At 43.6% G+C, this 15,035-nt stretch overlaps 1 protein-coding gene across 7 annotated transcripts in view; it reads right to left on the bottom strand.

The window, feature by feature from the left end:
* rassf4a (Ras association domain family member 4a) overlaps nt 1-15,035 on the bottom strand; it is a 264,606-nt gene that overhangs the window by 11,848 nt on the left and 237,723 nt on the right. For all 7 annotated transcript variants that reach the window (XM_043678853.1, XM_043678857.1, XM_043678856.1 and 4 more), the window contains 3 exons: nt 8,680-8,786; nt 5,275-5,438; nt 2,593-2,694 (listed from right to left, as the gene is read on the bottom strand). In XM_043678853.1, the coding sequence (XP_043534788.1) occupies nt 2,593-2,694; nt 5,275-5,438; nt 8,680-8,786 (373 nt within the window). The remainder of the gene's footprint in view (nt 1-2,592; nt 2,695-5,274; nt 5,439-8,679; nt 8,787-15,035) is intronic.

Here is a 15,035-nt window from a genome sequence, read left to right as displayed (position 1 = left end):
TCACACAACACCAGGTTATAGTCCAACAGGTTTAATTGGAAGCACTAGCTTTCGGAGAGACGCTTCTTCATCAGGTGATTGTCTGATTTTTTCCGGTCGAAGGGTGTGGTCTGATAAGTTGACAATAGACCTCCCCGCAGTGATAATGTTGTCTACTGTGGTTCCAGGGCGGGCTTTGCTGTTACTGGTGAGAATGCCAAGCTTCTCCAGTTTTTTGTTCTTGGCGTGCATGTACATGGTGTAGTTGTAGAAACTTGATGTCTGTGTCGATATGTGCGATCTTCTTGGAGATCCTCTCCACTTTAAGCCGGCAGTTAGTGGTGTCGATAATAGTCATGACAATCACCTGATGAAGGAGCGTCGCTCCGAAAGCTACTGTGCTTCCAATTAAACCTGTTGGACTATAACCTGGTGTTGTGTGATTTTTAACTTTGTACACCCCAGTCCAACACCGGCATCTCCGAATCATTTTCTTAATGGTATTAAACAAAGTCTAATCTTATACAGTTGCTTAGCTACTGTTCAATAGTACGTTTAATCCTGTCTTAACATAGCTTGTATCCTATTGTTGCTGCTCAGTGCTCCTTTTGCCAGGAGATCTGCTGCTGTGGCATGCTGCACGTGTTTGCTGTGATGTCAGTTGTCTTAAGTAGCTAAACATCTCTTCTTGTTACAGTATCACTGTTCACTTCAATCTTCTCTCTTGCTTTTTCTAATGTATCCTTTCTAGCTCCTATTGTCTTTGTCTTTTGAGTGTTCATTCTCAATCCATATTCTAACCTCTTTACTTGATCAAAGACATTGTGAGAGCCTTCTTCTGATGCTGTAAGTAATGCTGTGTTATATATGGCAAAGTTGTTATGATCTTGACTGTAATTGTTAGCTCTCTAATTACATCTAGTTCCTTGAATATTTGTTTTATGTACAGATTGTACAAAATTGCTGGGATAAGGATGATTATCATTCCATCCATAATATAGACTGAAAGCCTTCTTTAATGAGATGTTTATTGGCAAGACCAAGCATACACTATGATAATGGATGAATGGACACTGTGCTCAGGGAACACTTTAGCGGTCAAGGACATTTGGCCTCAGATCTTTGGGTGACCATCCTCCAAGGCGTACTTCAGGATATGCAACAACGCAGAGTCACTGAGCAGAGGCTGATGGCCAAGTTCGGTACCTGTAAGGACGGCCTCAACCAGGATCTTGGGTTTATGTCACACTACAGGTGACCCCAAAGCACTGTGTACACACACACACTCGCACGGATCGGTTCACAGGCACACTCATGCACACAAGCTATCAAACACCTGTGCACATTCATTCTCACACGCACGTACACACTCTCTCCCTTTGTCACACACACGTCAATAGGATAAATTTGCATTTGCACATATATATTTGCAAATACATTCTATTTTGTTCAAAAAGCACACAATCTGTAGGGAGTCAGTTCATGTGAAGTTCTGGGATTTACATATTAATGAATCAAAACCTGCATCCCCAGTCTGAGTGATTAAAGACCTCACAGCAATCCAGCTTTGTTCAATACATCAGTTGTCTGACACTTTGATCTTTTAGTATTATAGGTAGATGTGGGTACTGCAGATGTTGGAGATTAGAGTCAAGATCAGAGTGGTGCTGGAAAAGCACAGCAGGTCAGGCAGCATCCGAGGAGCAGGCAAAGGCCCTTCATCAGGAAAGAGATACCTGTATCCTATGATCCTTCCTCACTAACTACCCGACGAAGGAGCATGCCTCCAAAAGCTTGTACTTCCAAATGGACGATAACTTGGTGTGTGATTTTTAACTTTGTCCACCCCAGTCCAACACTGATGTCTCCACATCATTGCTTAATGAGATGTGTCCTTATTTTACTTTACTCAATGGAAAGTACATTAAGTAAACTCACAGGATGTTGAAAGCTTGTTCTTCTTTTATAAGTAATTCATAGAAGTTAGAAATTATGTTCAAAAAATTTAACCAGAGCCAACAATCCGTCAATTTATTTTATGATTTGTAACCAGGACTATCAATTAGTAGATAAACTTTTGGGTTTCTCATAAGATCATTGGTTTCAAGTTTGCTGGGAATGGCTATCGATTGGTGCTGGCTGTTTGTTGGACATGTTCACTGACATTGCAGTGAGGTTCCTGTCAGCTAACACTCCAAGAATTATAATGTCCCTTGCACAGCCTTTGGGATGGGAGTGAATGGGTTAACAATTGTGTACCTCCTTAGTACAATTGAAGAATAAGTATGTAAGTTAGCTCGCTGAGCTGGAAGGTTTATTTTCAGACGTTTCGTCACCACACTAGGTAACATCATCAGAGAGAGTCTCTGGTGAAGCGCTGGTAGTATGTCCCGCCTCATGAGCAATGCAGTCAATGTATTTAATTCACTGTGAAATCAGATACAGAAAGTGAAGGTGAGTGGGGGAAAGAAAGCAAGAAGAGGCAAAACGTTAAAAAGCGTATGGATGTTGTCGTATCATCTCTTCACTAATTACTGTGAATGCTATAAGCTTTACATTAGTGCAGCCCAATATGTCATATTTTTAATCTGCATGTATACTGAGCTCACTTACCCTAAATTTGTTGAGCAGTAAATTCAGGACTTCTGAAGTGTTCATGCTACTATTTACTCGGACATTGGTTACAGACCCATAAGCTGGTGTAAACACAGATGTCTGAGGATCAAGAAAAAAAAAGACTATAATTATGGTTTAAGGGCAGAAATAAAGCAATATATTTAAAACGACTCTCCACTTTTTAAAAGCTGTCTCCATTTTGAATCATTTTGCAGGTTACGCTTGACCCAGGATGAGCGTTAATTTAAAATGAATGCTTTTCCCATAGGCAAGTAGTTAACCTCTACACATTAGGAATAATTGCAGACGTTTGCCTGCACCTCAGTACGTACATTATGAGCTCAGGTCCTGGAGAAGGTCATGAACGATCAACTTCCTGACTCAAGGTAGATTGCTACCACTGAGTCATACTGACACAAAGTAGCAACAACCCTGAGTCAATCAGAGGTTACATTCAAACATATGAATTAAGAGCAGGAGTAGGCCATTCAGTCCTTCAAGTCTGTTCCACTTAACCCTCACTCCATTGCACCTTTCAATAAGATCACAGCCAATCTGGTTGTAACCTAGCCTGCATTCCTGTTTACTTCTGGTAACCTTCCAGCCCTTTGCTTAACAAGAAGCTATCTACCTCTATCAATTATTTAAAGACTCTGCTTCCATCACCTGGTCGAACAAGTGTTCCAAAGACTCATGGTCCTTTGAGAGAGAAACATTGGGCGGCACGGTGGCACAGTGGTTAGCACTGCTGACTCACAGCGCCAGAGACCCGGGTTCAACTCCCGCCTCAGGCGACAGACTGTGTGGAGTTTGCACATTCTCCCCGTGTCTGCGTGGGTGTGCTCCGGTTTCCTCCCACAGTCCAAAGATGTGCAAGTCAGGTGAATTGGCCATGATAAATTGCCCGTAGTTTTAGGTAAGGGATAAATGTAGGGGTATGGGTGGGTTGCGCTTTGGCGGGTCGGTGTGGACTTGTTGGGCCGAAGGGCCTGTTTCCACACTGTAATGTAATCTAACCATTTGACATAATCTCCATTTAAATGGACATCCCCAGGTTCTAAATACTCCCATAAGAGGAAACATCCTCTCCACATCTATCCTGTCAAGATCACTTATACGTTTCAATCAAGTCACCTCTGACATTTCCAGTTTCCAGGGGATACATGCCTAGACTTTCCAACCTTTCCTCATAAAGTAATACTTTCTTTCTAGAATTAGTCTGGTAATTCACTGAACTGTGTCTGATGTGTTTACATCCTTCCGTAATTGCAGTGATCAATGCTATGCACAAGCGCTCCAGATACATTCTCACCAATGCTCCATATCACTGAAGTATTCCAACTTTCGAAACAGGGGCAGAAACAGACCATTTTACCTCACAAGCTTGCTCCACCATTCAATAACATCATGGCTGATCTGTTTGTTTCAAACTCTACATGCCTAAGTATTCCCCCCCTTAACCATTGACTCCACTGTCTCACAAGAATCCATCCACTCCTCTCTCAAAAATATTCAATCATCTCACCTTCACCGCCTTCTGAGGCAGAGAGTTCCAAAGTCTTATAAGACAAAAAAAACTCTTTAATTTATGTCCTAAAGATCAATTCCTAATTTTAAAATAGTTTTCAGTGGCCCAATAGAAGAAACAGAATATCTATTTCCACAGTGTCAAGACAGTTCAGGATTTTATTCACTTCAACCAAGGCATTCCTCACTCTTCTAAACTCCAGTGGAAACAGGCCCAGCCTTACCGAACTTATCCTCATAAGACAATCTGCTCATTCCAGATATCAATCCAGCAATTCTCTTCTGAATCATCTCCCTACTGTGGTATTCAATTCCCCTTCTGATAAATTATAGCATTGGGATGTAGGTTTGCTCACTGAGCTGAAAGGTTTTGTTACCTTACTGGGTAACATCTTCAGTGGGACCTCATGTGAAGCAATGCTGAAAATTCCTGCTTTCTATTTATATGTTTGGGTTTATTTTGATTTCTTTTGCCAAACAAAGACACACACGAGAATTCCTAGAAGCATGGCATTCCAACCGGAACTCTATCAACAAACACATTGCGTTAGATCCCATCTACCACCCCCTGAGAAAAGGAACAGGAAGTGACTTCACCACAGGAAATAACATCACCAACCCAAAGAAACCCAAACATATAAATAGAAAGCAGGGATTTTCAGCATTGCTTTGCATGAGGTCCACTGAAGATGTTACCTAGTAAGGTAACGAAACGTCTGGAAATGAACCTTTCAGCTCAGCGAGCAAACCTACATCCAAAACCTCAACCTGAGCTACAAATCTTCTCAAAACTCGCTAAAATTATAGCATTTTACTAGCTTTCCTAATTACTTGCTGCACCAGCAGAGAAAGCTTCTGTGATTCATGCACAAGGACACCCAGATCCCTCTGCATCTCAGAGCTCTGCACTCTCTTACCATTTAAATAACATACTTCTTTTTCATTCTTCTTGCAAAAATGAACAATTTTACATTTTCTGACAAAATGCTTCACTTGCCATATCTTTGCTTACTCAGTTAACCTACCGCAGCCTTTTAGTAGCCATCTTATGTCCTCTTCATACCTCAACATTGTTGCATCATTGGTTTGTGTCAAATTGACTGACTGAACAGGTTAACTGATTTAAAACATTTTTAAAATTTATAACTATACCTTGTGATTGTAAAAATGTCCATTGATGGAGAACCTGTGCCGTTTAATGCGTTGATTTTCACCCAGTGTGCGACATTTTGATCTGCGCTGTATCAAAGAGCTGGCATCACTTTTTGTTCTCATGAGCTGAGGAACTTCATCTTCAGAATTGTTGGTTTCAGACTCTGCAGGAAGACAAGGACTAAACTGTAGCTAATACAGAAGCAGTGAACAGTTCTACAGCTCACTTTCCACTTCACAGATTTTAGGAAGGAATGAGGAAATAAGTCATAAAAACATTTTAATAAAGGTAAGATTGAAGGATCATTTGTTCTTGGGTCTTTGGTTCAAGTTCTCAGATATAATGTATCATTTCAGTGTGATATTGTGGGAATGTTACATTGTTTTCAGTTAAGATACTGTATTTACCTGCATTCTGGTGGATATAAACATTTCTAAGGCATTGCACAAAGGTGAACAGAGGAGTTCTCCCCAGTGTCCTGGCCAATATTTATCCATCCCGAAGAAACATTTATCTAGTCATTATATCAATGCTGTCTGTGGGTTAACGATGGCAAAACTGAGTACTGCAGATGCTGGAAATTGGAGTCAAGAATATGGTGCTAGAAAAGTACAGCAGGTCAGGCAGCATCCAAGGAGCAGGAAAATCGACGTTTCGGGCAAAAGCCCTTCATTAGGAATGGTTAATTATGTCTATACATTGGCTACTGCATTCTCTCTAGTACAAAAGTGGATATCACAAGTGCCAGAGAGAATCTACGCATCATGCATTTTCATTCAATGGCATCACTATGGCTGAATTCTTCACTATTACCATTCTGGGGGTTTTCAGTGATCAGAAACTGAATGGACCAGCCATGTAAATACCATAGCTGGAAGAGCCGGTCTGAGGCTGATAACTCTATGTGGGTAGCTCTTACCCCCCAGCACCTGTTTCCCCCACCCCACCCCCTGGTCAGCAGTGTGGGAGGAAGTGAAAACTGCAGATGCTGGAGATCAGAGTCAAAACGCTGGAAAAGCACAGCCGGTCAGGCAGAATCCGAGGAGCAGGAGAGTCGACATGTCGGGTGTAAGCTCTCCATCAGGAATGTCAGGGTGGGGAGTTGAGAGATAAATAGGAGGGTGGGGGTGGGGGGAAGGTAGCTGGGAAGGCAATAGTTAGATGCAGGTGGGGAGTGATAGCGATTTGTCGGAGGGGAGGGTGGAGCAGATAGGTGGGAAGGAAGATGGACAGGTCGGAAAGATCAAAAGGGCCATGCTGACTTGAAGGGTTGGAACTGGGATAAGGTGGGGGGAGAGGAGGTCAGGAAACTGGTGAAGTTGATGTTGATCCCGTGTTGTTGAAGAGTCCCAAGGCGGACGATGAGGCATTCTTCCTCCAGGCTTTGGGTGGCTTGGATTTGGCAGTGGAGGAGGCCCAGGACTTGCATGTCCTTGGTGGAGTAGGAGGGGGAGTTGAAGTGGTTGGCAACAGTGTGGTAGGTTTGTTTAGTGCATATATGCTGGAGATGTTTCCTGAAACATCCTGCGTGTTGGTGTTCTGTCTCTTCAATGCACAGGAGATCACACTGAGAGCAACGGACATAGTAGACCAGGTGTTTGAATGTGTAGAAAAATCTATGCCAGATATGAGAAGACCTTTCAGGACCTTAGATGGAGGTGAGGGGGTAGATGTGGGCGCAGGTTTTACACCTTTTGTGGAGGCAAGGGAAGGTGCCGGGAGTGGAGGGTGAGTTGGTGGGGGGACGTGGACCTAATGAGGGAGTCACGGAGGGGATGGTCTCTGTGGAACACAGAGGGGTGGGTGGGGAAATATACCTCTGGTGGTGGGGTCTGACTATAGGTGGCGGACATGGTGGAGGATAATGCGCTGTATCTGGAGATTAGTGGGTTGGACAGTGAGGACTGGGGCAATTCTATCCTTGTTGCGGTTGGAAGAGTGGGGTTCAAGGATGGAGGTGCGGGAAGTGGAGGAGCAGTGTAAGGGAATATTCTCTACCTGCTTGATTGAGTGGAACACTGAACACACTCAAGAAGCTTAACACCATTTGGAGAAAGTGCACTTGATTGGCACAGCATCCAAAAATATTCAATCCCTTCACTACCAATGCATAGAGGCAATGGTGTGGACCACCTACCAAAGATACTGCAGTAACTCACTAAAGCTTCACCCAACAGTACCTTCCAAAATCACCACCACTACCACCTAGAGTGCTGACTAAATGGATTGTCCTTTCAAAGACCTGTCATAGGCACAATGAACTGAATTTTCCCTCCTCTCCTTTATTGTATTATTCTATAATAAATTGTTTAAAAAAACATGCTCTAAACACTTAAAATTACATCTCACCAATTGGTTCTAATAAGCAACACCATTGTTTCTTGATTTTGGTGGCACGTAGTGGTGCAGTGATAACAGCATTACACTGGCAGGCCTGAAACCCAGGCCAGTCTTTTTGGTACATGGATTCAAATCCCACAATGGCTCAATGTGAAATTTGAATTCAATGAAATCTGGAATAGAAAGCTGGCCCAAGAGTGACCATGTAACCACCGTCGGTCTTATAAATATAATTTGGTTCACTAACATTCTCTAGGGAAGGAAATCTGCCGTCCTTGCCAAATGTGATTCTAGACCCACAGACATGCGGCTGACACTTAACTACTCTCTGGGAAATTCGGAATGGTTAATAAATCCTGGCCTAGCCAGCGACATCCACATCCCATCAACAAATTTAAAAAGTTACATTCAGTATTGTTTCATTTGGGTGTATAGGTATGAAATCAAACACATGGTGCATTTCCTTTGACAGAAAATGCGTAGTCTATCTTGGAACGTACCTCCAAAACTTATGATTTACAGCATCTGATAATAGACATGTGGGAACATCTCACATCTGAAAGTCGTGCAATACCTCGATTTGGAAAGAAATAGCCATTCTACCATCATCATTGAGTCAAACCCCAGAACTTCCTCCCTGGCAGCATTATCTGAGGACCTTCATGGTATGTAAGTTCAAGCAACTAAACACCATCTTCTCAAGGACAACTTTGGAATGCACAATAAATGCTAACCCCACCACAGTCACCAACATTCCATGAATCAATATAAAACAAAAGTCATAACTTAATTGGGATCACAATCATCAACAGTTAAGCCCTTCCCTCTGTTAATTCCTTCAGGGAAAGAATATTGCAATTAAATGTGGAGGGCCCTTTTTACTATATCCTGCCAGGTTTGTGCCAATCCATTTTCCAGCAACAAAAATTGAATGAGAAATAATAAAAGCACAATTTTGAATTGCTGTCATAGCAAGACAAAGCATGAGTACTTATCTGGTGCACTTAAAATAAAGATGCCTGGATTTTTTTTCACATTATTGCCCCACCTTCAGCTTCACCTACCAACAATGCTGCTGCTGCTCATATTTTGTGGCAGATCATTGTTAGTGGTCGATTCTTTCTCAGGTTCGGGTGAGCTGGTGTTTGCCAAGGTCTGCGGTGTTCCTTTCCTACAAAACATTAACATGAGAAAGCTCAGGTCAACAATCCATTAGGGTAGAGTTATGAACAAATTAACGTAATTGAAGGTTAACATTGATGGAATCACAGTCACGTTATAATTTACACAAGATCAAGCAGGATAAATTGGGAGAGGAATACTTTTAGCGGATAACAATAGCTCTCATACGCCAACTATTTCACAGCCACTGTTCTAACATTCCTGCTGGTGCAAACAAAGACAAGTTTCCAAAGCATTCGGGAGAAATGTTTGGAGGAAGATGTATCATAGTAGGAATGAGATTGATCACACGTTACGTTGTAGAGCATTTTTAATAGATAAAGAACTCATTACAAATGGAAAAAGACTTGTTGCCGTGCATCAAACTTTTGGAAAGGCATCCATCCAGGCAAGTTATTTACAAAATGTTATGGGACATTTGAGAGCTTCTGGCTATTTTAAATGCAACCTCATGTCTTTGCTGAAGATACAGTACAGGTATTTACAAAACCACAAATGTGGGCACTAGGTTTCAAAATCTGACCCTCGTCTCTCTTTTTAGGAGTAGGGACAGATGTCGATCAGACAGAGGAACATTGGGACTGCCATGGCAAATGCTCAGCATCCAGATTTCTTTTAATATTGGAACGGTAACAAAAAAAAATTTTTGCCAACATTTATATTCTTTTTATATCTGCTCATCCATATTTTAAAATTGTTTTACCAGTGGAAGCAGTGGGGACTAGGCAAATCACTTTGGAGTTGTTAGAAAGAATTACTGAGGTTGCCTATTAGAGCGTTGAATTACAATGTGTTATGAATCAGAAACATCACCAGACTCAGGACAGCTTATAGCTCTCATAGCACAGACTCAATAACTTGGACGCCCAATACGTGCCATGCTGCATCATCAATGACAATGTTTAAATAAGATATAGGTGATTTGTAAATGTTGTATTTGTTCATGGGATGTGGTTGTTGTTGATTAGACCCATCCTTAATTGCCCTTTTAGAAGGTGGGGTTATGAACCACCTTCCATAAACCCAACAGTCCATGTCATATAGGTACACCAGCAGTGCCAAAGTGTAAGGTATAGGGTTAAAAATGTGCAGAATAAGGGAACAGGTGTTGCTTCTGCAAAAATTAGGCTGTGCATGCAAATACTAAACAGTGAGAAGCGAAAACAGGTAGAATTATCTATGACTAATAAGGCAGAGCAATCGTGGAGCGGGATGTACCAGGCATAGGAAGACAGAAGAAGCGAAAACAGGTAGAATTATCTGTGACTAATAGGGCAGAGCAACCGTGTAGCAGGATGTACCAGTAATAGGAAAATATTGTGCCAGTCTCAGGAGGGATGTGGCCAATGGATGGAATTTAGTTTGGCAGGATGATCGCACGAAGACAGCAAACTATGCCAGGATAGTCACTTATAAGGAATGAGATAAATAAGACTAATGGGCGACAGAACTAGAGTAATGAGAGAAGTAAACAGAGGCGGAGAGAAGCTAGACAAGGTGGAGTGAAGCTAGAGCTTGTGATAGGCTACGCATTACAGCAAAAGTAACCAATGGGGTGAAGGGGGAGGACCGAGAGATGCAGCTGAACAGCATAAATCAGAATGTAACCCTCAGATCGGGGTGCTTACTCGTTAGGCATCCGTTCTTGCAAGTACGTATCAATAAAAATCACTACTTCAGAATTTGACTCGGACTGAAATTTATTAATATGTGAGGTTTTTTTCTCACAATTTGGGGGCTCGTCCAGGATGTCCATCATCACCAGCAGGTTGGGTACCATCGATGGCTGGGAATACACGTCCCGTTCCTTTTAGAACGGTCCCGTGTTCCTCGGCGGTGGGTTCCCCCTTCTGGTTGACTGATCGAGATCCGATGACCGTTTATCTGAACCAGACGAAAGGGTGTAAAATAGAGAATTTAAGTAGGCACAGCTGCAGTCAGGCAACTCCGTGCATGGACCAAGGTAAGAAAAAAGATTTTTAAGTATTGCCTTAATGACTGGCGATGACATACTAGAGTCGAAGGAATTGACTGTAGTTGATCATCATGGGCTCTAAAATTAGTAAAGATGAGGCGCCGGATAATGATATTGATAAGGGGAGGATCCCTGGTAACATCCTTCCAGAAAGTCCATTGGGACGGATGTTGAAAAACTGGAAAGATAGTATTTATACTTAAACTAAGGACAAAAGGATTATGATAAAGTATTGCTGTTTCGTATGGTCTAAGGAAAGTATAAGACCCCCCTCAGTTCTTTGGCCAAAATATGGGTCGGATGAAGATTGGGTCTGGCAACTCCTCAATATCTATGTCAATGAGAAACAACCTTTAGTCAGGAAGAGTCAGACTACGCCTCTTGTTGGACGGGCAGTCAGGACACACAGGTGTTTCCTGTAGAAACTAAACAAGGTCCCGGATGTGGGACCCCCCCTTTCCCCCCCTCTTGGGACATTCTTGACTATTTACCTTATGACCCCCCCACCCCACCAGAATCAACTCCCACAGGAAGACCCACAAAATGAGGATCAGGGACATGGGGGACTACTTGGTGCCATGGGGGAGGGGGGGGGGGCGTAAGAAGACACGGGGGAAAGGGAAAGGGGAAAGAAGGGGTCACGGGGTCCAGTGACATGGGGACAGTCTAAGCAAATGCCTGTACAAGTCTGTCCGCTTAGGGAAGTTCCGATAGGAGCGGGGGATATTGGGTTTGTAAACGCACCGTTGACAAGTGGTGAAGTGCGGGCATTTCAGAAAGAGATGAAATCCCTTATAGAGGATCGGGTGGGACTATCGGAACAGGGAGACCAATTTTTAGGACCCAGTCTGTATACTTGGACTGAGTTCATGGCCATCCTGAACATTCTTTTTACTGGTGAGGAAAGAGGATTAATCAGGCAGGCTGCCTTAAGGTCTTGGGAACGTGAGAATCCCCCAGGTGGTGAGGTACCAGCAGCGGAGCAAACATTCCCGAACATTGATCCACAATGGAACAACAAAAACGTAGAAGATCGTAACCGAATGAAAGATCTTAAAATCCTAATTATTACGGGCATTAGAGAGGCAGTCCCGAAATCACAAAACCTATCGAAAGCATTTGAGGTCTGCCAAGAGAAGGATGAGACCCTCTCGGCCTTTTTACAGAAACTTCGAGATGCAACGAGAAAATACTCAGGGATGAATCCTGAGGGCCCAGTAGCACAGGGCCTCCTAAAGGTACACTTTGTGACTAAGGCATGGCCAGACATCCAGAAAAAAATTCAGAAAATGGATGGGTGGAGTGAGAAATCACTTGATGAAGTGTTAAGAGAGGCACGGAAAATGTTTGTAAAGAGAGAGGATGAGAAGTAAAAACAGAAAGCGAAAATGATGGTAGCCACGGTTGACGAAGTAGTCAAGAAAAGAATCGAACCGGTGACTAGCAACCGGAGTGGAGGGTGGCAGCATGTAGAACATAGAGGAAGGGGTAGAGGATGAGGAGGCCCTTTCATAGGTTCTAGTTGACAGGGACAAGGACAGAGGTGGGGACCCCAACAAGCAAGGTGTTACCATTGTGGAAGGAAAGGGCACTTTAAGCGGGAGTGTCCTGAAATACAAAGAGAAGGAAAAACCATCTCGCTGATGAACTTTGATGAAGACGAGGGGTGTCAGGGGTTCCTGCCCCCGGAGACCCATCGGGAGCCTTTGATAAACGTAAGGGTGAGCCCTTATAGGGAAGATGCAGTTTTCCTAGTAGACACCGGGGCAGCGAGGTCATCCTTAAATTTTATACCCAGTGGAGTACAATTTACAGATCAGAAAATAACGGTGTCCGGAGTGAAGGGAGAAGGATTTACTGTCCCTGTATTTGAATCTATAACAGTTGAAAATAATGAAAGAAGAATTGAAGGACAATTCTTATATATTCCGGACATAGGGGGCAACTTGTTAGGAAGGGATTTAATCACACTTTTAGGACTAGGAATTGGAGTGTGCAACCGAAAATTAGTAATATTAATGGCCATTTTGACCGAGGAACAGGAGAAACAAATAGACGGCACGGTGGGCGGCACGGTGGCACAGTGGTTAGCACTGCTGCCTCACAGCGCCACAGACCCAGGTTCAATTCCCGCCTCAGGCGACTGACTGTGTCGAGTTTGCACATTCTCCCCGTGTCTGTGTGGGATTCCTTCGGGTGCTCCGGTTTCCTCCCACAATCCAAAAATGTGCAGGTTAGGTGAATTGGCCATGCTAAATTGCCCGTAGTGTTAGGTGAAGGGGTAAATGTAGGGGAATAGGTCTGGGTGGGTTGCGCTTTGGCGGGTCGGTGTGGACTTGTTGGGCCGAAGGGCCTGTTTCCACACTGTAAGTAACCTAATCTAAATATACCCCACAGTATAGGCATGCGAAGGCAATCAAGGGGGATTGCAGATTCCCCCTCTAGAGATTAGCTTGAAAAAGGTGGGGGATGACGGTATGCGAAAGACAATACCCCATCTCGACCGAAGGACGAAGGGGGTTACAACCTGTGATTGAGGGGTTAATTAAGGACAGCCTGTTGGAACCCTGTATGTTGCCTTATGATACCCCTATTTTGCCAGTAAAAAAATCAAACGGTACCTATCGGTTGGTACAAGACTTGAGAGCGCTTAACCGGATAGTACAGATTCGTCATCCTGTTGTTCCCAATCCTTATATGCTTTTGAGTAAGATTCCACATGACCACAAGTGGTTCAGTGTGGTGGATTAAAAGACGCTTTTTGGACATGTCCAATGGCAGAAGGAAGTAGAAACATGTTCGCATTTGAGTGGGAAGACCCAAAAACGGGGTGAAAACAACAGTATAGATGGACAGTGCTTCCACAGGGGTTCACGGAATCCCCGAAATTGTTTGGCCAGGTTTTAGAACAAATTTTGGAAAAGTTTGTAAGTCCCCAAGGCACGACTTTAATGCAATATGTAGATGACCTATTGGTCACAGGAGAAAATGAGAGGGGAACAACGGAAGCAACTAACCAATTGCTAAACTTTCTGGGACGACAGGGATTGAGGGTCTCAAGGAACAAATTACAATATGTAGAGAGAGAAGTGAATATTTAGGACACTTGGTCAGTGAAGGGAAAAGGAAAATAAGCCCTGAAATGATTGAAGGAATAGTGGGAATGTCACTTCCTCGGACTAAGCGAGAATTAAGGAAATTCCTGGGGCTTACGGGGTATTGTCAGTTATGGATTGACTCGTACGCCCAAAAGACAAGGAAATTATACTTGAAATTGTTAGAGGAAGAACTACAGTTGTTAAAGTGGACAGATGAAGAAAAGGAGTTAGTAGAGGAGTTGAAAAGAAGCTTGATTCATGCCCCTGTCCTTGCATTACCTTCCATGGACAAACCCTTTCACTGGTTTGTCACCGTGGATAAGGGAGCGGCCCTAGGGGTCCTAACCCAGTGATTGGGGGGGAATGAAACAGCCGGTAGCATACCTGTCTAAATTGTGAGATCCAGACTCCAGAGGGTGGACAGAGTGTGTTCAGGCAGTAGCAGCGACTGCGCTACTCGTGGAAGAAAGTCGAAAACTCACATTCGGGGGGGGCCTTGATAGTAAGCACCCCACATCAAGTACGGACTATATTGAACCAGAAGGCAGGGCGGTGGCTTACGGACTCTAAAATACGAAGCAATTCTAATAGAGAGGGATGACCTTACATTGTGGGTGGCACGGTGGCCCAGTGGTTAGCACTGCTACCTCACAGCGCCAGAGACCCGGGTTCAATTCCCGCCTCTGTGTGGAGTTTGCACATTCTCCCCGTATCTGCGTGGGTTTCCTCCGGGTGCTCCGGTTTCCTCCCACAATCCAAAAATGTGCAGGTCAGGTGAATTGGCCATGCTAAATTGCCCGGAGTGTTAGGTGAGGGGATAAATGTAGGGGAGTGGGTCTGGGTCGGTTGTGCTTCGGCGGGTCGGTGTGGACTTGTTGGGCTGAAGGGCCTGTTTCCACACTGTAAATAATCTAATCTAATCTAATCTAATCACAGTCACTTGTCTGAATCCAGCTACCTTTCTCTGGAGAAGGGAGGATGAAGCTCCCTCAGACCCAGAACATGACTGCCTCGACATTATAGAATATCAGACTAAAGTAAGAATGGACCTTAGAGATATCCCTCTACATGCAGGGGCCAGACTGTTCATTGATGGGTCCTCCAGAGTGATTGAAGGTAAAAGACATAATGGATATGCGGTAGTGGATGGAATAGAAGGGAGTGT

The sequence above is a fragment of the Chiloscyllium plagiosum genome, chromosome 38, assembly GCF_004010195.1.
Source record: "Chiloscyllium plagiosum isolate BGI_BamShark_2017 chromosome 38, ASM401019v2, whole genome shotgun sequence".
Taxonomy (NCBI): domain Eukaryota; kingdom Metazoa; phylum Chordata; class Chondrichthyes; order Orectolobiformes; family Hemiscylliidae; genus Chiloscyllium; species Chiloscyllium plagiosum.
This window is presented reverse-complemented; position numbering and strand designations above follow the sequence as displayed.